The 25,467-nt window shown below is 48.6% G+C and overlaps 1 protein-coding gene across 1 annotated transcript in view; it reads left to right on the forward strand.

Moving 5' to 3' along the window:
* The first annotated feature begins 3,353 nt into the window (after nt 1-3,353).
* LOC131421038 (protegrin-2-like) overlaps nt 3,354-25,467 on the forward strand; it is a 32,338-nt gene continuing 10,224 nt past the window's right edge. The window contains exons 1-4 of the mRNA XM_058567575.1: nt 3,354-3,551; nt 4,205-4,312; nt 4,464-4,535; nt 5,135-5,234. Of these exons, the coding sequence (XP_058423558.1) occupies nt 3,354-3,551; nt 4,205-4,312; nt 4,464-4,535; nt 5,135-5,234 (478 nt within the window). The remainder of the gene's footprint in view (nt 3,552-4,204; nt 4,313-4,463; nt 4,536-5,134; nt 5,235-25,467) is intronic.

Raw genomic sequence — 25,467 nt, forward strand, 5'->3', positions numbered from 1 at the left:
GAGGGCAACTCTTGCTGAGTCACCCCAATTTCCCTACCTACTGGCTCGTGTTTACTTCTGAAGCATCAATCCTGGAGCTCACAGTGACAATGTACTGACACGTCCTGAGCACACACCACATTGTGCTTGACTTTCACGATGATTCTATAAACTGGACGCTATAGTTATCATCCTTGTCTTACGGATGAGGAAACTGAGGCACACAGTGGATTCACATTGCCTAAGACCACACAGCTGGTCATGGCAGGGCTGAGCCAGGCTGCCAGGTGCAGGAGCCTGAGTTCTGTGACTGCCAAGTCCAAGGGTTTCCTGGCTTGCTGACTGGGGACTCTGGGCACAGGGAGGGACAGTGGCTTGCCCACAAGGACAGAGGCTGAGGATGGATACCGTGCTCCCTGAGAGTCACCACACTCTCTGCATAGTCCTCCATTTCAGACAAGCTGACCATCCTGATGAAGGTCATTTCAGGGACCAGCAAGCCTGAGGGGTTGGGTGCCTCAACCAGGGCAGTCATTGACTCTTTAGTCTCCACGACTTTGGACATGGAGCTGGAGAGGGAACGGAGAGAGGGGACTAAGGTGGCTCTTGTTCCAGGTGAGGGGGGCATTCTGGAGTGAGGGAAGGGGAGTTCATCATCTGCTAATCCGTGGAGGGCCTCCCAGAGCCCTCAGCAGCCGCCGTGGACCGTGCTCCCTGACCACACTGGCAGGAGCTGGGTCCATTTCTCCAGATCTAATAAGAAAAAGCTTCTTTCTCTTTTCGTTTCTGATCTGGAATCTTCTGATCTCCTTGTTAATGGAGTGAGACATTATGAGAAAGGCAAGCTGGGGAAAGCCCTCCCCTTCCTCCCCAGAAGAGAGGGCAGCCCTGTGTTTAAGGGTCTGAGTCAGCATCCTCCTAATGGGGTGGCCACTTACTCGCAGGTCCTCGGCCCAGGACAGGTCTCACTCCTGGAACCTGGACCCTGTGCCTTGGCCCCAAGAATAAATAGGGTCCCCCTGGATCCAGACTTCTGACTTGCATCAGAGGACCTGTGGAAGCCACTTGGCTCTGGCTCATTCAAGTGAGAGGTGCCTGGTATTGGCTGAGGCAGAATGTGCCCTTCAGCCAGTCGGGAAGGGCCTCTGGGTGTGCTGGATCTGACCTAGAGGACTGCAGGACTGGGCAGGGCTCATGCCACAGTCTAAGGACTCACACTGATACCCACTTCTCTCCCAGTTTGGCTCTTTGGTGACCCTGAACGAACAAGGAATGTGAGGGAGCCAGGGAGCACCCTGAGTGGTCTGACATCCTGGGATGACTCTCTTCCCAACGGCTATGAAGGTTCCTGATGTACAAGCCCTGCTTGGCCAAGAGGCCACTGGGGCAATTCCTGGACTGTGCAACAAGGTTGCACAGACGCCCGTTTCTCCTTCCTCTTCCCGAGGCTGAGTGCACAACCAGTGGCATTCATCTGAGCTGCCACCTTCCGAGGTGCCCCTTGGAAGGCCCCAAGAAGCAAAGAGGCCAACTGAGGCCAAGAACAACACAGGCCTCACAACTCATAGCCATTCCACAGGAGAGCTGGGACTAGATGTTTTCTCATGTCTCTGGACCCCTCTATCACTTTGTCTCGTCATCTCTCCCAGCTGTGCTCTCTCCACCTCCCAGCACCGGCCACCCCAGCCTGGTGTCTCAACCAGAGCACTGCACAGGGAGTCATTTGAAGTCAAATCAGAGGAGACATTTTGGAGGCCATGCGAGCAAAGAGGAGGAGGTTGCTGTGTCTGGTTGGAGGTCAGGGAAATCTTCACAGGGTGGAAGGGCATCCCAAGCAGAGGGATCAGGTGCAGAGGTGGGGAAATGAGCAGGAGGCTCAGAGAAGCCTGAGTGGTTGGAGTGTATGTGGCAGCCTGGCGCCTGGGGTGTGCAGGGCTGGGGGTGAGGAAATGGGGAGCACCAAGATCCAGGCCCTGAGGCCAGGCCAGGGCGGTGTGGGTTCCTGAAAGCAGGGGGTGAAATGGCCAAATCGGCGGTTTGAAGGAGCCCCTGGACAATGGTGTGGAGGGTGGACTGTGGTCTGAGGAGAGCCTGGAACCTAGAAAAGGTGGAGTCTGGAGGCTGTGTCCACACTTTAGAGGAGAGAAGATGGTGGTAGGAACCAGGGCAGGGGCAGTAGGGGAGGTCAGAGGGTGTGTCCCCAGGAGGAAGTAGGAGCAGGCGGGTGCTCCCAGGCTTTCAGCTCAGGGCTCATGCAGCGACACCCAGCAAAACAGCAGGCCAGGGGGCCCAGAGGGGAGAAAGATGGGGCTTCATGGGGGTCTTGAACTCAGAGATACAGACCAGGTGATGTCTGATCATGATACCTGGTGTCCCCAGGGAGATGCGAGGACTGGGAAGAGAAGCAGCCTGGGATGCATCTCTGCAGCCCTCCTTATTAGGAGGAATGTTCTTGGAGGGGATGGAGAAGGAGCCACCAGGGAGGCAGGAGGGAAAGCAGGAGAGTGGCGTCAGGGGAGAATGGGGCAGGGGGCAGTTTCAGGAGAAGAGAGTCCCCAGAGCCTGCATAGATAAAGACAAGGCTTGAGAGTGGCCACTGGATCCAGTGAGGGAAGACCAGCCTGTGGTGGCCTTGAGTGTGAGAGAGAGTGAAGAAGTGGGTCCACAAGTGTAGATGACCCTTCCCCAGTTAGGGCTGAGGAGGAACCAGGGTAACAGGCCATGTCAGGTGGGGGCTGGGGACATTTTTAGACTGAGAAACTCAGTGGAGAAGAATCCCTTAGACGGGACAGGTGGAGCTGAGCCCCTGAACTGGCTGAGGGCTGGGTCCAGAGAACAGGATGGTGTGGCCTTGAAGGTTTCCCTTGGGACTGGTTAGGTGGGTGAGGCTCTAGATGATGGGTGGTTACCGTTATTCATTCATCAAACCATAACTGAGTGCCTACTACGTGCTGAGCAGTGTATAGAGGTGGAGATTTAGTGGTGAATCCATTATGTTACCGTAACTCCTGAGGAGGCCCTGGGTGGGGAGGGGGGAAGGATATGGTATAGGCAACTTGCTCCCTTCCTCTCCTGGAGGACTCAACCCTCTTAAGCAATCCTGGCTATGACACTCCCCAGTGGGGCCCAGGAGAGGCCAAGACATTGTCAGGGAGATGGAGAAAGCATTTCTTCACTTGCACTAAGGTAGACCTCGCCCACTGTCCAGCAAGCCCCATGAGGCAAGAGCAGGGGCTGAGGGAAACCCAGGCCACATCCTGTAGGGGGCCAGTGATGGGGCAGGTCAGGAAGGCTCCTGGTTGGGCCTTTGCATCAGCCCCAGGCTGGGCATAAAGGAGGGTCCTGCAGGCTGTGAGGAGGCAGACTTGGGGACCATGGAGACCCAGAGGGACAGCCGTTCCCTGGGGCGGTGCTCACTGTGGCTACTGCTACTGGGCCTGGTGATCCCTGCAGCCACCGCTCAGGCCCTCAGCTACGAGGAGGCCGTGCTCCGTGCTGTGGATGGCCTCAACCAGCGGTCCTCAGACGATAATCTCTACCGCCTCCTGGAGCTGGACCCGCAGCCCAAGGGAGTGAGTCTGGGGAGGGCGGTAGGGAGGGAGGCTCTGCTCTGGTCAGGCCTGGCCACACTGTAACTCCCTTTGCTCATGCTGTCCCTCCTGTCAGGAAGGCACTTCTCCCTTTAAGTGTGGTCCCACATCTCCCAGGAAACCTTCCCAGAGCTGTGTCCCCTCTCAGCATGAGAACTTCCTGCCTTAGACCTCTCCTGTGGAAAGAGGTGCCCCCTCCACAGCCCCATTCAGCCTTCAGGGACTCCTGGGAGTTCCAGGGACAAGAGTGGGGTCATTGGCTCCGGGTCGTGACTTGTCTCTTTTATGTCTCCTCTGCACTCTGTTGTCTCCCTCACAGGGAAGGGCTCTGCTCAGCCTTGAGGTTCCAGTGGCAACGTCTTTTCCTCCAGGAGGCCCCTGATTTCCCTCAGCCCCCTCAGATGGGGAGGTGCTCCTCACCGGAGCTTGTCTGAGGTCCACTCCTGCTCTGTGTGCTTGCTGAGGGCAGGAATGGGCCCTGCCTCCTCCCCTCTGTCCCCAGCACCAAGCCCAGCACCAGGCACACAGTAGGGGCTGTTGAAGGGCTGCACTTTTGGTGGGGGAGGGCAGAGAGACAGATCAGAGAAGGCAAGCATGAGCCTGAGCCAGGTCTCCCCACTTTCTCCCCTGACCAGGATGAGGACCCAGACACCCCAACGCCTGTGAGCTTCACGGTGAAGGAGACTGTGTGCCCCAGGTTGACACCGCAGCCACTGGAGCAGTGTCCCTTCAAGGAGAATGGGGTGAGGTTGGGGGCTGGGGGAAGGGGGCGGTGGCAGATGCCTCCCAAGTTGCTTAACAAGAGGCCTCCAGGAAACATTTCCAGCCACTATGGTGAGGCTGGGAGGTTATGGCACGGTGGTTCCAGTTTGACCTGAAGCTTCCCCTTCACAGCGGGTGAAACAGTGTGTGGGGACAGTTATCCTGGACCCAGGCAAGGAGTACTTTGACATAAGCTGTGATGAGGTGAGTGGCCCATTCTGGGTTGGAGGTGCTGATGTGGGCAGGTGGTGCATGGAACATCATATGGACCAATTAACCAGTGCCCCACGCAGGGCAGAGAAAGCCTGGGGTCCTCCCTCAACCTGAGTTCATGTCTCAGGACTGGCTCTTCATTTCCTTAGAGTAGCATTTCTCAAAATGTGGCCCTCACCTGAGAGCTTGTCACAAATGCAGATTCTCAGGTTCCACCAGCCCTACTGAATCAGACTCTGGGGTGGGGCCCTGCAATTGTATTTTAACAAGCCCCCCGGGGATTCTGCCTCCTGCTGAAGGTTGAGAGCCACTGATGTAGAGTAATGAGCTTTCAGCCCACGCTCCTGTCCCAGCTTTGCTGGATGGGCCGTGTGACCCTGGGAAGCCCCTTGCTGTCTCCAGGCCTCAGTTTCCTCACCTGTTTGTGGGTGTAGTGATTCAACCACATGCTCACAAGGTCACAGCCAGAGGGTGAACTGGGCCCCAAGTCTGCTGGTGTGTCCCAGGAAGGGGGATGTGTGGGTTGAGAGGTGTCTTGTTATGAGTCTAGGTCCAGCCCTCACAAGGATTTTTTTCCTCCTGGTGCATAGCCCGAGCATGTCAGGAGACGTCGTGGGTTGCGTAAGTTTGTCAAGAAAGTTGGGAAGAAGATTCTTAAGAACATTCGGAGAATTGGCGGCAGAACCAGGGGTATTTCTATACCTCTAATCCGTGTAGAGTACTAGAGTCTGCTTTGCCCTGGCTGAGGCTACGGGACTCTGCAAAATAAATTCTTGTGAAAGTGGCTTACTCCAGGCTTCAATTTCACTTGTCTTGCCTTCTCCCACTTACCACGACCAACCAAGTCCTTACTCTGGGAGGCCCTGTGTGTGTGTGTGTGTGTGTTAGTGTGTGTGGACAAAACAGAGATGGGTGGGGGCAGCTGCTCCATCCAGGAGGCCTGAAGTGAGACAGCGGGACCAAGAATCCAGGACAGCGTCTCCATCCTCTTGGTCCCTCTTCATGCCCCTCACACACCTCCCGCCCTCTTCTTGAACAGCAAGTGGGAGCTGAGATCCACTGTGTGTGCAGGGATGGTGGGGATGCTGTGGAGCTGGTCTTGCTCATAGGTGACAGTCATGGGTACAGCCAGGTGTTTTGTTAAACACTCACAAGCATGCCCCACAGTGTTGTGGACGACTGGGTTCTAGACAAAGTTCCAATTTCCCTTGAAAATTTGAACTAACTCTGGAAACACTCGCCACTCCTGGCTTTTCCTCTGGCGTTAAGACACATGACTGTTTCTTCGGCTGGGTAGCAGATACAAGTTTAGGAATCAAATGGTACACAAATTTTGTACCATTAAAACAAGAATGCTGCTCAGTGGGGTGAGGCGCTCTGGTAAGGAGAGACACGCAGAGTGACACACAGGTCACATCTCTGCTGCACTGGGTGTCTCAGACATTGTCCATGTCCTGCCCACTCGCCATTCTGTAGCCGACTAGAAGCCCGTGTGGCTCCTCACTATGGGACAGACTGAAAGTACTGGGGAGGTTGTACTCCAGGGAGCTGCGTCGACCAACGATAGGTGGGAGTTGATGGATAAATATCTTGCCTTCCTCATGCCTTGGGTGGACCCACTCCGAGATGTGTTACACATCTCCCAGAGGGCCCCAGCTGGCTCGTGCCCCTGTTGCCCACAGCAATGACCTGTTCATGAACACGTCCTCTTCTGACCTCTGTTCCTGCCCTGTCTCACTTCTCTCCCTCTTGCTTGTGCTTCCAGTAATCGCCTCCCAAATAAACTGCTTCCACTTGAATCCTTGTCTTAGGGCTGCTTCTGGGTCAACCTAAACTAAGACACAGGCTTCCCTCTCTGAGAGTCATGCTTGCTCCTTGGCGAGCAGGTGCAGCTGATTTCAGGTTAGAGGAACCTAATATTCTTCTCACTCTATATCATCACAAACCCAGGCGGCTGTGTTGTGTCAGTGCCAGAGGATACTGGCTTCCCAGAGCCAATTGTTAAGTCTTCAAGATCTTTTTCTTTTTTTTTTTTATTGCGTTAACATTGGTTTATCAGATTAGGTAAATTTCGGGTGTACATCATTATATTTCCATTTCTATGTAGATAACATCATGTTCACCACCTAAAGTCTCATTACAATCCATCACCACACACATGTGCTTAATGACCTTTTTCGCCCTCCTCCCTTCCCTTTTCCCCTCTGGTAACCACCAATCCAATCTCTCTCTATGTGTTTGTTTGTTTTTGTTTTTATCTTCTATTTATGAGTGAGATCATAAGGTATTTGACTTTCTCCCTCTGACTTATTTCACTCAGCATAATACCCTCAAGGTCCATCTGTGTTGTCACAAATGGTCAGATTTCATCCTTTCTTATGGCTGAGTAGTATTCCATTGTGTATATACCACACCTTCTTCTTTTTTTTTTTGTGAGGAAGATTGGCCCTGAGCTAACATCTGCCAATCCTCCTCTTTTTGCTGAGGAAGACTGGCCCTGGGCTAACATCCATGCCCATCTTCCTCCACTTTATATGGGACGCCGCCACAGCATGGTTTGCCAAGTGGTGCATCGGTGCACTCCCAGGATCCGAACTGGTGAATCCCGGGCCGCTGCAGTGGAGCGCACGCACTTAACCACTTGTGCCACCGGGCTAGCCCCTACACCACACCTTCTTTATCCAATTATCCCTTTATGGGCACTAGGTTGCTTCCAAGTCTTGGTTATTGTGAATAATGCTGCAATGAACAAAGGGGTGCATATATCTTTATACATTCTTGTTTTCATGTTCTTCGGATAAATACCCAGCAATGGAATAGCTGGAATGTATGGTAGTTCTATTCTCAATTTTTTGAGGAATCTCCACACTGTTTTCCACAGTGGCTGCACCAGTTTGCACTCCTACCAGCAGTGTATGAGTGTTCCCTTTTCTCCACATCCTCTCCAACACTTGTTGTTTCCTATCTTGTTAATTATAGCCATTCTGACAGGTGTGAGGTGATAGCTCATTGTACTTTTGATTTGCATTTCTCTGATAATTAGTGATGTTGAACATCTTTTCATGTGCCTGTTGGCCATCTGTATATCTTCTTTGGAGAAATGTCTGTTCAGATCTTTTGTCCGTTTTTTAATCGGGTAGTTAGTTTTTTTGTTGTTGAGATGTATGGGTTCTTTATATATTTTTGAGATTAAGCCCTTATCAGATATGTGGTTTGCAAATATCTTCTCTCAATTGTTAGGTTGTCTTTTCACTTTGGGGATGGTTTCCTTGGCTGTGCAGAAGCTTTTTAGTTTGATGTAGTCCCAGTTGTTTATTTTTTCTATTGTTTCCCTTGCCTGGTCAGGCATGGTACTTGAAAATATGCTGCTATGACCGATGTCGAAGAGCGTACTGCCTATGTTTTCTTCCAGAAGTTTCATGGTTTCAGGTCTTACATTCATTCAATCTTTAATCCATTTTGAGTTAATTTTTGTGTATGGTGTAAGATAATGGTCTACTTTCATTCTTTTGCATGTGGCTGTCCAGTTTGCCCAACACCATTTATTGAAGAGACTTTCCTTTCTCCATTGTATATTCTTGGCTCCCTTGTTGAAAATTAGCTGTCCATTTTGTTTAATCCCCACGTATTTGTGGTTTTCTGATTTTCTTCCTGTAGTTGATTTCTAGTTTCATACCATCGTGGTCAGAAAATATGCTTGGCATTATTTTGTCTTCTTAAATTTATTGAGACTTGTTTTGTTGCCTAATGTGTGATCTATTCTGAAGAATGTTCCATGTGTATTCCAAAAGAATGTGTATTCTGCTGTTTTTGAATGGAATGTTCTGTGTATATCTACTAGGTCCATCTGGTGTAATGTGTCATTTAAGGCCAATGTTTCCTTATTGATCCTCTGTTTGGAAGATCTATCCACTGATGTAAGTGGAGTGTTAAAGTTCTCTACTATTATTGTGTTACTTTCTATTTCTCCTTTTATGTCTGTTAATAATTGCTTTATATATTTAGGTGCTCCTATGTTGGGTGCATAGATATTTACAAGTGTTCTATCCTCTCATGGGATTGTTCCCTTTATCATTATGTAGTGCTCTTCTTTGTCTCTTGTTACAGTTTTTGTTTTAAACTCTGTTTTGTCTGATATAAGTATTACTACCCCAGCTTTCTTTTCATTGCGATTTACATGGAGTATCTTTTTCCATCCCTTCACTTTCAGTTTGTGGGTGTCTTTAGGTCTGAAGTGTGTTTCTTGTATGCAGCATGTGTATGAGTCTTGTTTTTTAATCCAATCAACCACCCTATGCCTTTGATTGGAGCATTTAGTCCATTGACATTTACAGTAGTTATTGATAAGTATGTCTTCATTGCCATTTTGCTACTTTTTTTCTGGGTGTTTTAGTGGTTCTTCTTTGTTCTTTTCTTCCTCTCTTGCTCTCTTTTCTTGTGGTTTGATGGCTTTCTTTAGTATTATTATTTGGGTTCTTTCTCTTAATATTTTATGTATTTATTACAGGGTTCTGCTTTGCGATTACCATGAGGTTCATATATAATAACCTATGTATATAGCAATCTATGATGGTCTCTTTAGTTTGACCTCTTGCTAAAAGCTCTACTGTTTTACTTATCTCCTCCCACATATTATGTTTGATGTCATATCTAACCTCTTTTTCTGTGTGTGTATCCATTACCCTCTTATCATGGAAATAGATAATTTTAGTACTTTTGTCTTTTGTCTTTCATATTAGCGTCAAAGGTGGTTGATCTACTTTTACTGCTTATTGGCCTTTACCAGTGATTTTATTGTTTTTTTTTTTTTTTGCTAATTTTCTTATTCTTATTTGTGGTCTTCTCTTTTCCACTTAAATAAGTCCCTTTAGAATTTCTTGTAAGGCTGGTTTACTGGTGATAAACTCCCTTAGTTTTTGCTTGTCTGGGAAACTCTTTATCTCTCTTTCCATTCTGAATGATAACTTTGCTGGATAGAGCATTCTTGGCTATAGGTTTTTTTTCCTTTCAGCACTTTATTTTTTTATTTTTATTTTTTTTAAGGATTTTATTTATTTATTTTTTCCCCCCAAAGCCCCAGCAGATTGTTGTATGTCATAGCTGCACATCCTTCTAGTTGCTGTATGTGGGACGCGGCCTCAGCATGGCCGGAGAAGCGATGCGTCGGTGTGCGCCTGGGATCCGAACCCGGGCTGCCAGCAGTGGAGCGTGTGCACTTAACCGCTAAGCCATGGGGCCGGCCCCCCTTTCAGCACTTTAAATATATCATGCCACTCCCTTCTAGCCTGTAAGGTTTCTGCTGAGAAGTCAGGTGATAGCCCTATGGGGTTTCCTTTGTATGTAACTTGTTGCCTTTCTCTTCAGCTTTTAGGATTCTCTCTTTGTCTTTAATTCTTGCCATTTCAATTATAATGTGTCTTGGCGTGAGCCTCCTTGGGTTTATCTTGTTTGGTGCTCTCTGTGCTTCTTGTACCTGGACGTCTGTTTCCTTCCTTGGGTTAGGAAAGTTTTCAGCTACTATTTCTTCAAATAGATTCTCTGCCCATTTGTCCCTCTGTTCTCCGTGTGGGACACCTATAATACAGATGTTTGTGCACTTGATGTTGTCCCAGAGGTCCTTTAGACTGTCCTCATTCTTTTTAATTCCTTTTTCTTTTATCTGTTCAGCTTGGGTGATTTCCTCTAGCCTTTCATCCAGCTTGCTGATCTCTACTTCTGTATCATCTACTCTGCTACTGAGTCCCATTGGTGAATTTTTCATTTTCAGTATTGTATTCTTCATTTCTGATGGTTCCTTTTTCTTTTCCAATTCTTTGTTGAAGTTCTCACTGAGTTCATGCATTCTTCTCCAGGATCAGTGAGCATCCTTATGATTATTAGTTTGTACTCTTTGTCAGGTAGATTGTTTATCTCTGTTTTGTTAATTCCTTTTCTGGGGTTTTGTCCTGTTCCCTTACTTGCAACGTATTCTTTTGTCTCCTCATTTTGTCACTTTCTCTGTGCTTACATCTATGTATTAGGTAGGTCAGGTATGTCTCCCGATCTTGGAGAGGTGGCCTTATGTAAGAGATGGCTTATGAGGCACAGCAGTGTGCGTTCCTCTCATAACCAATTCCAAATGTTCCAGGAGTGTCCCCCGTGTGGGCTACATGTGTCCTTCTGTTGTGGTAGGGTTGCTCTTGTGGCAGGTGCCCGGGGAGACTAGGCTGTCCCAGCGGCCAGCTGGTTGTAATGCTCAGCTGCGTGGGGCTGCTACGGTCCCTTCAGTCACTTTATCAGGCATGAGGAGCCCCAGCATAGTTGACTGCAAAGTCTAATAGCACATTCCTGTTGCAGTTTTCTGTTAAGTGAATAGGCCCCCAGCATGGCTGGTTGCTAGGCTCAGGGGCTTACAGTTGGTGTAGGGCTCTGGGCTGCAAGACTGTTGTCAGCTCTCTCAGGATTGCAGCTGAGTGGGGTCTGCCCCAGCATGGGAGCACCTAGTTGTTTCAGGCTTTGGAAGATGGGCTGATCCCCTATGTGGCTGTTTGAGAAGGACAAGTCTGCTGCAGCTACCAAGCCCCACTGCTGCAGGGCCACACACCCTATCAACGCAATCCTACCTTGTGGATGCACCCCTACCCCCTAAAGCAGACCCAGTCTCCACACTGCAGAGGCCCCACAGACTCCAGCAATGAAGGCCTGCCCCTCACACATGCCCTGCCCCACAGAGATGGACACACTCATCTGACTGCAGAGGGTCCAGGCACGCTGCCTATGTAGACCCAAAAGTTGCCTGAGGACTTGCTGTTGGGTGGGTCCCGTCCCTAGGCTGGGCTGCCTTTGCTGGCTGAGCTGGATTAATTCATTGCTATAGTGGGTGGGGCAGACCCCTGCTCTAACAGGTCAGGGGAAGAACTCCAATGGCATCTGCCAGCCATGGTCAGATGGCTGTTTGTGTAGGCATGCCTATACTTGGTCACAATAACAGCTACCACCAACATCTCAGTCCCTGGGGAGGTGGTCCCAGCCTTGGGAGGTGGCCCCAGCCTGGGGAAGTCTCACCTCTCACCGAGATGCACCCAGAGCCCATGAAGCTAGTCTCTTTTCACCAAAGGACTGCGTACACTTCTTTCTGGTGATTTTTGGTTGCTTTCATAAAAGGGTGAATTTGTGTATGGGCTCTTTAGGAGCAGGCTTTTTTTCCCCTTATGTCTGATAGCTTTTCTGGGGGTATTCACTGTTGTAGTTAATAGCCAGCAGGGCCAGATATTACAATAGTTATCTTGGTTGTGCTGAATTCAAAAGCTGCTTGTTGTGGTAATGCTCTCCTGGTCAGATCCCCCACTCCTCCAGAGAAGGCTTCGTACCTTAAGATTGAAGTTCTCGTAGTTGGACAGCAGGCACTCTTGCTGTCCACCAACCGTGAAGAGTCATGGCTAGAAGGTGGTGTTTTAGTCTCCCGAAAGGAATTTCTGCCTCTTTCACCTCAATCAGCACTGTTCCTCATTGTGGGGGTTCTTTTTATCCAGTTTTCACTTTTCTCTCAGGGGTAATTGTTCCAAGAGTAGTTGTAAATTTGTTGTGTCTGTGGGAGGAGGCGAGTTCAGAGTCCACCTCCACCGCCATCTGGACACTATCTCCTATTTTGTTAAAGTACAAAAGGTGAACAATTAGGACAAAAATATTCAGCATTTTTTTGAGATAGTTTTTAACTCTTGGTAGCTTGAAATCAGACATGATAGGAGTATTTATACCATGGAACTTGGCAAATGCAACAAATCAGCCTGCATCGCTGGCACATCTCTGCCCAAACTGAGAGGGGGATTACTCATCAGGCTGATATGGGCTTGTGCTGATCACATCTGTTTCCAGTTTCCTCCCAAGATTGCCCATTCTGCTACCGTGGCTACTCTCCTATTCCCCCAGCCCGGCCTGGTCCTTTGATAATCTACATGGATGTTGGCCCAATGTCCCTTGCCGTGTGCTAGGCCATCAACATGCATACATAGCCACTGATGCCAGAAAGGAATGGATGCTTACATTTTTTTACAAGATCTTACATTTACAAGATCTCAACTCTTGATCAGGGAGTGTCATTAGTCCCTGGCAGGGGGTTCTGCAGGCCTTGTCAGTGCCCTCTAAGGTGATTGGCTGGCAAGAGTGCCTGCTGTCCAACTACAAGAACTTCTTATCCATGAGAGAACAAATATTAGAACTTTTCATGAATGGCATTGGAGTATCAGACCCTGGAACCCTTGACTTGTCAATTCTCCTTGGCAGTAAAGCTCTGGATGACGAGTTCCTTGTGTGAGTGACACCCACAATGTTATGAGAATGCAAAGGAGGAGACCCCAGTCCAGCACGGGGGACAGGAGGGTGTTCCAGGGAGAAGACAACTTAGAGAAAGGCACAGTGACAGGCATGGTAGGAGTGACGAGTGACACTCTATTCAGTGCTCAAGGCAGGCTTGCAAGTCGGTAGGAGTCAGGGTTGAGTGCCGAGGTAGGCCAGGTCCTGAAGAGCAATAGGGAGCAAGTGATGGTTTTAGCAGGGGAAGATTGGATCCCATGTCTATGTTAGCCAGACCACCCTGGCTTCAGTGTGTGTGTGTGTGTGTGTGTGTGTGTGTGTGTCTGTGTGTGTGTGTGTATGCAGGGTGAACGGTGAGAGAGACCAGCAAGGACATGTCGCCCCAGGACAGTGGCCCAGAGCAGAGGAGGGAAGAGAGAGTGGAAGGAGCGTTGGCCCAGAGGCTGACAGAGTGTGGGGCTGACTGGGATGGAGTCATTGCAGAGAGGATGAGGCAGGTTGGTTCCCTGAGGAGCTACAGAATGGTGGTGCTTCCTGAGAGAATGATCAAGGGCTCTTCAGGATCCTGGTGCAGGTATGAGATGAGTGTGGGGGGAGATGGCAAGTTCGGTTTTGAACACATTGGTTCTGAGGTGCTAGAGGGATGTTGGTCCCTGGGCGGGGCCCTGGGGAGAAGGACCACTTAGTAGATGCTGTTAGTGCCCTGCCCAGATCCCCCTCCCTGGGCTGCTGCTCCCATCCCCCAGCTGTTTGGGTGTGGAATGTCATGTCTCTGCTAAGGCTCACAGCTGCCCCCCTCACAGCCTCCCCAGGAGATGCCTGGGGGGTTAGGTTCCCTGTGCCTGCCGCCTGTGGAGAGGGACTGACTGAGGAGGGGATGTCAAGCCCAGGCCCCGCCTCAGGTCAGGACTAAAGGAGGGTGCAGCTCTGGTTGCAGGGCTTCGGTGGGGTCAGGCTGAAGCTGGTCTCAGGGTGGACCACATCCTTGCTCAGCTCCTTCCTCTGTCCCATCCTGCTTCCCTCAGCCCCTCCTCCTGAGAACACCCCTCAATCAATCATATGCCTCTAAATTCCCACCTCAGGCTCTGCTTCTAGAGAACCCAGACTATGACAGCAACGGACTGAGGCGGGAGCTCTGCAGAGCCCGTCCAACCCATCCCAGTTGGGTGTAGGTGTCGGGCCTGGGCTGGAGACCAGCAGAGAAAAGCCAGAGGTCTCCAGGGTACTGGTGGGGTGGGTGGGTGTGGGGCAGTCCTATAATCCAGGGACATTGAGGAATTATAAAAGTGGTCAGAGTACACAGGAGGCCAATTGTCCCAGGGAGATGACTCCTAAGCGTTTCCCACTGTCTGTGCAGATGTGAAGGCCACTGAGGTCAGTGGGGGCAGCCTCAGTGGGTTGGGGACACAGAAGCAAATCACAGCGAGAGGAGGAGGGAGCAAGAGGTATGGAAGAGGGGAGGCAATGAGTGTGGATGAGGAGGGGCTTTTCCTGTCCCCAAACCCCACCTGTACCATGGAAGGAGACTGGGTTTATCAGGCAAGGTCCTTGTGGACCCTGCCCTCGACCTCCTCCTCTCAGGTCTCAAGAGTTAGTTTGGGGACCCCCAGAGGGGACAGAACACTCCTGGTCAGCCTCAAGATGGCAAAGGAAAGGGAAATCAGAAGAGTCTAGAAGCCTGAGAGCCATTGCTCTTCTATCTGTGTGGCCCTGGGCAGGTGACTTGACCTTTCTGGGCCTCAGTCTTCCTATCTGTAACTTGGGAACAACACAGCCTACTTTAAGGGATTGGTCTAATGTTTTGGTTGGATAAGGCAGGTAGAGGAGCTCAAGAGGGGCTGAATCTGAATCAGGGAGGATGAGAGACTCAAAGGAGACACTAGTTAGTGTGGGTCACTCGCAGGACACAGGGCTGGGGGTTATGTGTCAGAGCAGGGACTGAGAGAGACACGTGGAATCTCCATCAGAGGAGGATGAGGTAAATAAGATGCAGCACATCCACACAGACCACTTCCTGAGAGTACAAAAGTGGCCGTGGTCCACACGCCCCTCTCCACTAGCCCTCTGCCATCTGGCCACTAAAAGCAGCTGGCGTGGTAGGGCGGGGGATCCTCCAGACTTCCTCTGTTGTGTCTGAGTGATGCCTGTGCCAGTCAGATCCCAAACTCCTGTCCCCCGGCCTCCATGGGTCTCTAGCCTCAGCCTGAGGGTGGGGGCTGTCCTGGTTCCTGGTGTCCCACCAGTAGCCCCCAGTTCTTCTATGTTCTACTCTGCATCTGTGTTGTCCCCATGCAGAGCAGGGCAGGACTCTGGCAGGGGAGACACAGGGCTGTATTGTGACTTTCATGGGTCCTAGGCACTTTTGCCTTCTGGGGACCCTTCATCCATAAAGAAGTATAATAAGAAATTTTTTCACATTAAGGCTTGTGGGGAAGACATTCTGGTTATACCTGATTCGGCCTGAATGTTATGTGAACTAAAGAAGCCTGACTCATGACCTGTCAATCACACATTGTACATCTACTGTAACCATGAGAGGAAAGGATGCATTCCAACACTACCCTACAGTAAAAGAATGTAGTCTTTGAAGGTAAAAATTAATGCTTCCCTTCTTGTGACACCAGATGAACCTCCCTTCCCAGCGCAGCAGGATCATGTTGACCCACTGTGTATGCTAATCTGTAAACCCAATATCTCCTTGAAACCTTGAGAAGAAGAAAAAGCACCCCTGTCATGCTTGATGTATGTTCTTTGTTCTGAAATCATATAAACTGTGCTGAAAACCATGCTTCTCCAAGTACTTTTCCCCTCGGTGAAGACTGCACTTCTGGGCTAGTCCTCAGCTTGCCTCGAATAAAAAATCTATCTCATATTACAGGTTGATTATTGATTATTTGTGTAAGCAAGTATTAAAAATTATATTTTACAACTGCATCAGTATAAAGATGAGTATAATCTAGGCTTGATTTAATATTATGCATTCATTGTCATTATAGTCATTTTTATCTTCTGATTTTAAAAGGAATTAAAACACTTGTGTGTGTCCCTAAAAGTATCATGGTCCCTAGGCACCGTGTCTACTGTGCCTAATGGATATGTCGGCCCTGGGGAGAGGGTCTTCCTGGTAGCACCGCAGGCATCCTGTCTGTGGATGTTGGGTACTTGCTGGCGCTGCTCTTCATTGCCCCCACTGGCCATCTGTGGTACTGCAGGGCACCCACAAGGGCTCATGGGGGCCAGGGAGGCACTGCCCTGGGTGCTTCTCTGTCCTGGTGTCTTGGCAGCCAGCAGGCTAGGAGCTGGGGTTTCCCTGGGCTGCTCGATCCTCTCATCACCGTTTCTGTTGACGCTCATCTCTATTGAATGGGATTTTGTTAAAACCTGAATCTCACCTCTTCTGAGCATTGGTAACATCAATTTTTGTCAGTAAAACTGAGAGCTAGCTGTTATACTGCACTTGTTCTGTCCTATCACAGACTAGGAAATGAAGACACAGAGAGGTTATTTAAAGCTGAGGTGGCAGAGCTGGAATGGGAGGCCAGGCAGCCTCCACTACACCCTGGGCCTCCTCCTGTCCTGCCAGAAGATCCAGGTGTGACCTCATTAAATATGACAGTGCAGTAACGGATTTTCCAGGCTGCATAGATAACAGAGATATTGAACAGACAACAATCTCAAGCAGCATTATAAAGGCCGGATGGTTTAAAAGCCGTTTTAGGGGCCGCCCATTAAGCGTAGTGGTTAAGTGAGCGCGCTCTGCTGTGGCAGCCCGGGGTTTGGATTGCCAGCGCGCACCGATGCACCCAAGCCATTCTGTGGCTGCATCCCATATAAAGTGGAGGGAGATGGGCACGGATGTTAGCCCAGGGCCAGTCTTTCTCAGCAAACAAGGAGGAGGATTGGCGACAGATGTTAGCTCAGGTCTAGTCTTCCTCACACACACACATACACACACAAAAACCATTTTACTTGCAAATCACTTTTAATTAAAAAAAATTATACAAAGAACATCTGTATTCCCTTTACCCAGATTCAACTATCATCGATATTTTATGTCATTTGCCTTATCACTTGCTCTCTCTAAACACACACACACACACACACACACACACACACACACACTCTTTTCAGAACAATTTGAGGGAAAGTCACATACATCTTGGCTCTTTACCCTTAAATAATTCCGTGTGTATTTCTTAAGAGTAGAGGTAGTCTCTTATATAACTACAGAGCTGTTATCCACCTTATAAATTTATATAGATGGAACTATTTTTCCTATATGCCGGCCCTATTCCAATGTTGTCAGTTGATAAAATATCGTGCTTTACAATGGTTTTTCACCTCCAGTCCTGGACCCATCCTAGGGTCAAGTATTTCAGTAATTTGTCAGTTCTCATTAGCCTCCTTCAGTCTGGAACTTTCCATAGCCTTCCATAACCTTTTCTTCTCTAAAAAATATGTGTGTGCGTGTGAGGTCATCGTGCAATGTTTGTGAGGGTATGGGTGTGGACAGGAGTGTGGCGTGCATGTGTGTGTGATGTACATGGTTGTGTTGGGGTGTCTGTGGGTGTATGTGTGTGTGATGTGTGTGAGTATGGGTTGTGTCTGTATGTGAGGTTGTATATGTGGAGTGTGAGTGTAGGTTTGTGGGTATGATGTGTATGTGTCAGCGTGTGTCTGGGATGTGTATATGGGGTGTATGTCTGGGTGTGTGTGGGTTTGTGGGGGGTTTATGAGTGTGGGTGTGTCTGGATGTGTGGGAATATGTGAGTGGAGTGTGTGTATGTGTATTTCAAAAGCATGTGTGTGGATGTGTAAGTGGGATGTGTGTGTTTGGGGAGTGCATAAAATGTGTGTGTATGGGTGTTAAGTCGGTGTGCGACTGCGTGGATATGTAAAAAGTGTGTGTGTATGGATGTATAAGTCACAGGTGTGTATATGGCATGGATGGCTGGGTGTGCATGTGTTTAGGGGGTTTTCTGAGTGTAGGCAAGCAGGCTTACATGTGAGTGTGAGGGTATATGTGTCAGCATGGGTGTGTGTTTGTCAGTGTGGTTGTGTGGGTTTTGGGGCAGTGTATTTCTGTGTAATTTATATAAAATAATTTTTATATATTCTCTTTAATCTCCAAAAATTATATGTATAGTTATTAAAAATATATTTTAACCAGCATAAACAGAAATAGTGTTTTAAGACTCATTATTCCCAAGAGAAGGGTGCAGCTGTAACAAGGTCTTAGGGGCAAGAATTTGATTGCAGAAAAGACTAGAAGTGAGTTACAAACAACAGGAAAGTAATGCTTGTCCAATTACTGAATGTTGTACCTTTAAAATTTTTAAAAAACATTTATTTGGTTTAATTTCAAATTTACAGAAAAGTACAAAAAAAGAGTTCATATTCTCCTTACCCAGAGTTATCTTGTTAACATTTTGCCCATTTGCTTTATCCCTTTTCTCTCTCTCTCTCTTTCTCTCATTGTTTTAAATTGTTCCCAGGATTTTGGGTTACTCAGGTGTGGTGAGGCCAACAGATCAGGAGACCAGTGAAAAGAGAGCTCATTACTCCCAGTTCCCCAGAGGAGGGGGCCTGTCCCACCATGCTGGGCCACAGGAGGGTCAGTCAGAGGCAGGGAGAGTGAGGGGAACTGCGGGAACTCGTGTATGATGGTTTTCCAGGGAAGGAATGGGCAAGGCAGGGCAAGGGGGTGACCGTGTTTAGGATTGGTGAGTTAGAATAATTTCCGTGGGCTCAGAGTGTAGGGGCTGCCCCAGGTTGTCTGATGCCTGGCCCCAGGTGGTGAGGACAGGAGGTTAAGTCTCACCAGCAGAAGAGGTGGAGGTGGGGATGGCTAGTTCCCCTATGAAAGGCCTGCTTGAGGGAGAGTGCTTGCTGGCTCTGGGAATCCACTCCACCTGGGAGGGGCAGTCCCTCCCTAGTCAGCAAGGCCTCAGGTGGGAAAACAGCACTCACAGAGAGTAGAAAACTCGGTTAACGCAGGACCACTTACGTTTAGTGTAAGCCGTGACATGTCTGGGTTATAACCTAACATCTTGTAGCTATTTATTATTCATGAATTTCTACTTTGTTTATTTTCCCTTCCTCTTTTTCTGCCTTCTTCTGGATTATTTTTATGATTATGCTTTATGTCCACTTTTGGCTTACAATTTATACTTCTGTTTAGAGTATTTTTAAGTGGTTGTTGTAGGGTTTACAGTGTACATCTGTAATTAATTATATCTGCGTTCCAATAACACATCACATTAACGTGTAGTGGAAGGATCTTCCAAGAATATACTGACAACATTGTCCACTGTTTTCACTGCATCAATGATGTCCTGTTGGTTGGCAAGACGGAGGTTTCCAGCTTAGCCTCTACCTTCTGTGACACCAACAGTCAGCAGGAGTGACTGATGAATCACAACAAAGCTCACAGGCCTGTTTGCCAGGTAAAGTTTCTTGAATAATGTAGGTGGATTCACAAAACCGAACCCCTCTGGCAGTCAAAGAGAACTGGCTTCCTTTTACAGAGTAAAGAACTCTCGGTTCCTGGTACTAAAACCAGCGCTGTGTGCCAAACTTGTAACCCCTGTTAAAAGTTGGCCCTTGTTTGTCTGGGAGTGAAAAAGGCCACCCTCCACGGGCTCTGGCCCTCTTGCTTCTGCATCAGCTCTCTGACTGCTCCTCTCCAGGCTAGTGGTGGTGCTTCATGGCTGTGTTTTTAGGTTAGAAAGGTGCCGTTTCCGCTGTCACTGGCCCTACCGTGGTCCTTGAAACTACTGTGTGTTTTTTACTTGGTGGACATTCCGCACACCCACGTAGCTGATCCTGCTTAATGGATTGTGGAAACAGATGTTCTAAGGATGAGTAATGCTTCTGACTGTAAGGGATGCTCCTACTGGGTAAAGGCCAAGGTTAAGACAGTGGCAGTGGCACAAAGGGAGACCTGGGAAACTACTAGGATCCCTCAGCCCAGCCTCGTGGTGGCAGCAAAGCAGGGTAGAAGACCAGCGTGTGTGGGGGAAGAGACCACCACAACCAACTAAAGAGCTGGTAGATGCAGAAGTGCTTAAAGAAACCACCAAACAGGCTGCACAGACTGCCGTCTGATCAGGCCAATTAGTCCTAAATACCCTTTAAATTACAAGTGCGGGTGAGTAACAATTATATAGACTTCCTCCTGTGGCAGAAGGATGTAACCACTGGGAAAAAATCCCTTGTGGATACAGACACAGTACTTGCCTTGCAATGCCACGTGGTATAGCCCATTTGAGAGGTAATTACTGGCTTCTTATTGGGCGTTAGCGGACAGTGAGAGACTAAGAAAGTAACAGCAGGTATTGTTATGGCCTGACGTCACTATCATGGGCTGGGTAAAAAATGAAAACATCAACAAAATGGATATTGCCCAGGAAAGAGGTAAATGGGCATTAGTGGAGTCCAAGATCTATAGGAAAATGTGGCGAGTCACCTTCCAGAATCAGCTAGCTCAGATGTGGGGTCTGTGTCAGAGCTTCTTTGTGGCTTTGGTACACCAAACCTCCTGAAGATGCCTAGTCCTGATGCGTGGTGGTTCAGAGAAATTCAAGGCAGATGGATATGCTGGGCTCCTTCAGCTGTTAGCCTCAAAGAAATCTGTTAAAACTGCTCATGAAAAAGGGCACTCTTCTCAATGAGGGGAGTTGTGGGCTATGGGGCTTGCCCTGGAAAACAGCTCAAATTCACCTTGTTACATTTTTTGCTGACTCGTGGGAAGGAGACAATGGATTGGTAACGTGGTCTGGTGCCTGTGAGTGTGACACCTCAACAATCAAGTCTCAGTCTTTGTGGGGACAAACATTATGGCAGCAGATTGCACAGGACCCACAGCCCCTGTTCATGACTCATGTGGATGTCCATGGAAAAGGAGCACTCAAGAATAAACATCAATGGAATCAATAGTTAGTCAAACCTGCACTGCCCAGGTAAGGACCATAGCCATGGGGATATACCATCACACAGGGCATGGTAATCCATCTACAAATCAGGATCAGGCCCCAAAATAAAATCTAGCGATTCCAACTCATGAGGCCAAGGAAGCCTGGGAAATGTGCCTGAGTGCCAGCTCCACACTTGAGTGACAAAGGGGACTCCAGGGCACATAACCAGGGGTGCCATCCCTGTCTGCACAGCATACTTGGGCCATACTATTCAAGGACACTTAGATGGACTATGTTACATATTAGGATTCTCTAAACACATCCAATCAAGAGTGATTCTCTCTTATAGTAGAAAGTACCCAGCAGTGGATAGCTACCTGACACCCTCGCTGGACCTTTTATGCCCAGTATCGTTTCCAATTTCACGCTGCCATAGAAAGATGGAATGGACTCTTAAAAGAAAAATTGAAAAGGAAAAGTGGACAACCAGGCTCAGCTCCCAGTGGAGCACACACTTAAGAAAGGCAGTATGGGCCCTAAATGTGCCAATTCCCTGGAAGAGTACCTTCTATTTAAATAGAATGTTTAATTATGAGGTTAGGGAATGAGAGAGAAGGCCCAGATGGGCTATAAGATGTTCAAACCACAAACGTAATCATACTCACCCTACTCTTTTTCTTCCCATGCCTACCCCTGGAAAATCACACTACTGGAATCTGCAAGTTGTAAAGAGGAGCCAGGTGGTGGGTGACTCTAACCTAGTGCTAACTTTGCTGGGTGGCTATGCTTGCTGGATTTGGCCCCTTATCGATACTGATGATAATGATCATGAATTTGAGGTGATAGCCCCTAAGGTGGTCCTGCTGGTATGGCTCCCAAAGCAGGGGGTCGTAGATGTTCTAGGATGGGTCATGGTTTTAAGGAAGAAGCTACTAGATACCTAGGGATGACCTTGGGCATATGTTGTGTGTTAGACATGAGGAGAACTGGAGAAAGGGTGACGTGATTGCTGCAGGGGCTGGTTATACAGATCACTTGGCTGTGGAAGAAGAGCCACAACCCTGGCTGATGGGAGTAGAATGCCCTAGACTCAGAGAGGTCAAGGGTGGGAAGAGGGACCATTAATCTCTCTCTCAGCTTTTGTTTGCAGGGCACTGGCTGATTTAACCCAGACTGCTACTACCATCCTCAGCTTGATCAATGGCCAATGACGAATCTCAGTCTAAAAACTCTTAGAATCCTTCCAACAACTGCTGACTCCAGGAGTGAACAGCCTCTACTAAGGATCACAGAAGAAGATGAACTTTCTGGACTCTGATATGTTTTTCTTAAGCTCCATTCTGTAATTTTTGAACTCTTTTATATTCTCTGCACAGACTGTAGCAACTGTTCTAAGTGTAAATAATGGTTAGATCCTGACTCCACATCAGCAAAATGCCGCTGCTGAGATTGCTACCACTTCATACGTGAATGTCAGGCCTCTCCTTGCCTGCAATACACACATTAGTCTAAACTCTCTCTTGTGCTGATAAAATGTTGCATTACCCCAGACTTCTTGCTGGCCATTTGAGGTGAAGTATGTGCGATTGCCAACCTTTTGCTGCATCTGGGATAATAATACACTTAACTGATATGTCCCCAGATGGGGAGCCTGGCTACAGTCCGTATTCTAAATGGGCCTGATCATCCTACTGGGAGTCACAGTGATGATCACTCACACCTGATGTTGCTTGAGACATATGGGAGAGTTTTGGTCCCAACCCCTATCGGTATAATTATTTAGAGTACCTAATGGGTGACCTATGTTTCTAAAAAGAAATCTTAGTTGAATATGTGAAAGGTTGGGGTATAGAGCTTTAGGGCAATGGCTCTATCCTACGGACGTTGCATATACAGTGGTCCCCTCTTATCCATGGAGGGTATGTACCCAGACTCCCAGTGGATGCCTGAAGTAGCCGATAGTACTGAACCGTATATATAGTATGTTTCTTTCCTAAACAAACATACCTATGATCAAGTTTGATTTATAAATTTGGCACAGTAAGAGGTTAACAATAAACAGTAATGAACTTGAACAATTATAAGAATATACTGTAATAAATGTTACCATAAATCTTAGCAACCTCAGCATATCATTTTTTTTCTTCCCCTGTTAAGTGGAGAACTTTCACCCTTTCACTTAAAGGGAGCACTTTACAGCTTCTCTTTGGCACATCTGAATTGCCAGCATCACCTCTTGCGCTTTGGGGCCATTACTAAGTAAAATAAGGGTTACTTGAAGACAAGCACTGCGATACTGAGACAGTCAACTTGATAACCGAGATGGTTACTAAGTGACTACCGGGCAGGTATACAGTGTGGATGCGCCGGAAAAAGACATGATTCTCATCCTGGGCAGGACTGAGTGAGATGGTGCAAGATTCATTACACTACTCAGAACTGTGTGCAATTTAAAACTTATGAATTTTTTATTTCTGGAATTTTCCATTTAATATTTTGACCAGGGTTGACCATGGGTAACTGAAACTGCAGAAAGTGATACCGCGGATAAGAGGGGACTACTGTATCCATACAGGCCCTGCAGGCAAGACTTGAACTGCAGCTAACGCGAGTCTTGGCAGAATGCCTTGTGATCCTCCACGGAGCCCACCACAGCCCAGGCCTGGAGAGACCGAAGCCCTTTCATGGCCATCAGCAGCTTCCATGAGGGGTCCTCTAAGAACTTCCAGCTCCTCTCAGCTGGGTGAGGGAGTTGGGCTGGGTGGGTATTGGTGGTATGACAGAGTCGGGTTATTTGGGGGTGAGGGAAGGAGGAAGCCAGTTCAGGAGGGGAGGCAACAAGTGTGAGGGGTGGGTGTCTTGGAGCTTCCATCCTGTGGGCTCCAGGAGTGGGTGCCAAGGATACCAGGCAGGAGTCTGCCCAAGATGCCAGGGAAGGCCAAATATCTGTGGAGCCTGAGGAGCCTGAAGGGCCCTGCCTGGAGATGACCCTCACTGCCCAGTCCCTTTGGGGCATGTGGCCTTGCCCAGGGCGACCCAAGCTGGCACATGGATCCAAAGACACATCAGTACCCTCCTACCCTTACAGGGTGGTGGTGAGGCCAGGGGCAAAGTCTGAGCTGGATCTTTTCTGCCATTCTCTATCAGGAAGAGACTTGAGTTCATTCAGACCCTAAACTTCACCCTTCTGGAGAAAGTAAGTCCCACAGAAGAATTGTAGAGATTGCTAGAGAACTGTGGCTTACAGAAGGGGGTATACGGGGCCCTCACCAGCGAGGAGCCCCTTCCTCAGGGCTCATCCTGTGGCCTCCTCCCCAGTCCTTGTGGCCTCTGCTCTGCCATCCCTCCTGTCTGATCCTGCTGGCGAGTCAGCCAGCTGGGCAGCTCCCTCTTCTTGCTGGGTCTCATCAGAGGGACAGGGAATCTGAGAGGTGAGGGGCCAGCTTGGGGCAGTAAGTTACCTTCCTGAGTGGGCTACTTTAAGGCGGGAAACCAATGATGCTCCCTCCAGCACACAGTGGGGCCTTGTACCAGGCTGAAGAAACCACAGAGAAGCCAGGGCTTGAGAGTAGGAGAGAGCATCGTGCTCATCCCAACTGGTGCTTCCCACCGGGGTGGGGCCTGCAGGGAGGAAGGCATCCAGGCTGCCCCCAGAGCATCTCAGAGGGTCTGCAGTGGGGGGTTTAGAAGAGCTCTCCCATGTGATTTGGGCAGATTCCCACCTCCTCAGGAAGGTTGCTGATGCCACCCAACTGCACCCAGTGGAGTCAAGGGCAGCCTCCTGCAGAGACATAACTCTTGACAAGAATAACTGTGCCAAGCAACACATGCTAATGATGCAACGAGGGAAGAACTCGGGGAATCGGAATGTTCCCTGTGGGTGTCCTTGTTCACTCTGACTGTGGCTTCTTAGTGGCTTCTACTGGGGACATTGGGTGGAACATTTTCCTCTCTGGCCCTGCTGTTGGTGAGGACTTTTGGTGACTGTCTCTGCTGAGCAAGGAGTCCCTTGCCTCGGAGGTCACCTCACTGGGGAGAGATGCCTCCTCTCTCCAGCCTTGTCTCTGTCAGTTTGGAAACAGCCCTCAGAGGAGCGCTGGGGCCCTTCCCCTCACCAAGGCAAAAACCTGAGTCTTTGGGGTTGTCATGGTAACACCACGTTGAGAGGGTGCCTGGAGCCATAGGGTCCTACATGCATGGCTGCCTCCTCCTCCTCCTCCTCTTTTTCTTCTTTTAATAATAAGCATTGTTAAAGGATGCATTCTCCTTATGAAAAATTCAAACAACCCTAGAACAACTAAAGTCCTTTTGACAACTTGCTTCCCTGCCCCGCTGATCCCAATCTCTGAGTTAGAAATAACCTCCATTCATCAGTTGGGTGAGTATCTGTCCTGATCTTTTTCTAGACATTTGCATACATTTATGAACATAAAGAAATATGGTATCTTGTCTTATGGTGATTGATGTTTTACCTAAATGGAATCATTCTGCACATATTATTCTGCAATTTTCCTTCTCCTCTTAATATCTGGCAACTTTAATTGAAACATTGTGTATATATGAAACGTGCATTAATTGTAAATGAACAGCTTGCTGAGTTTCTAAGTGATCACATTTGTGTAACCAGCACCCAGAAGTCCCCTTGTCCTTTTTCCAGTTGCCACCTCTTCCCCATAAACATGACCCTGACTTTGAGCTCCATAGATTACTGTTGC

The sequence above is a fragment of the Diceros bicornis genome, chromosome 2, assembly GCF_020826845.1.
Source record: "Diceros bicornis minor isolate mBicDic1 chromosome 2, mDicBic1.mat.cur, whole genome shotgun sequence".
In the NCBI taxonomy this organism is placed as follows: domain Eukaryota; kingdom Metazoa; phylum Chordata; class Mammalia; order Perissodactyla; family Rhinocerotidae; genus Diceros; species Diceros bicornis.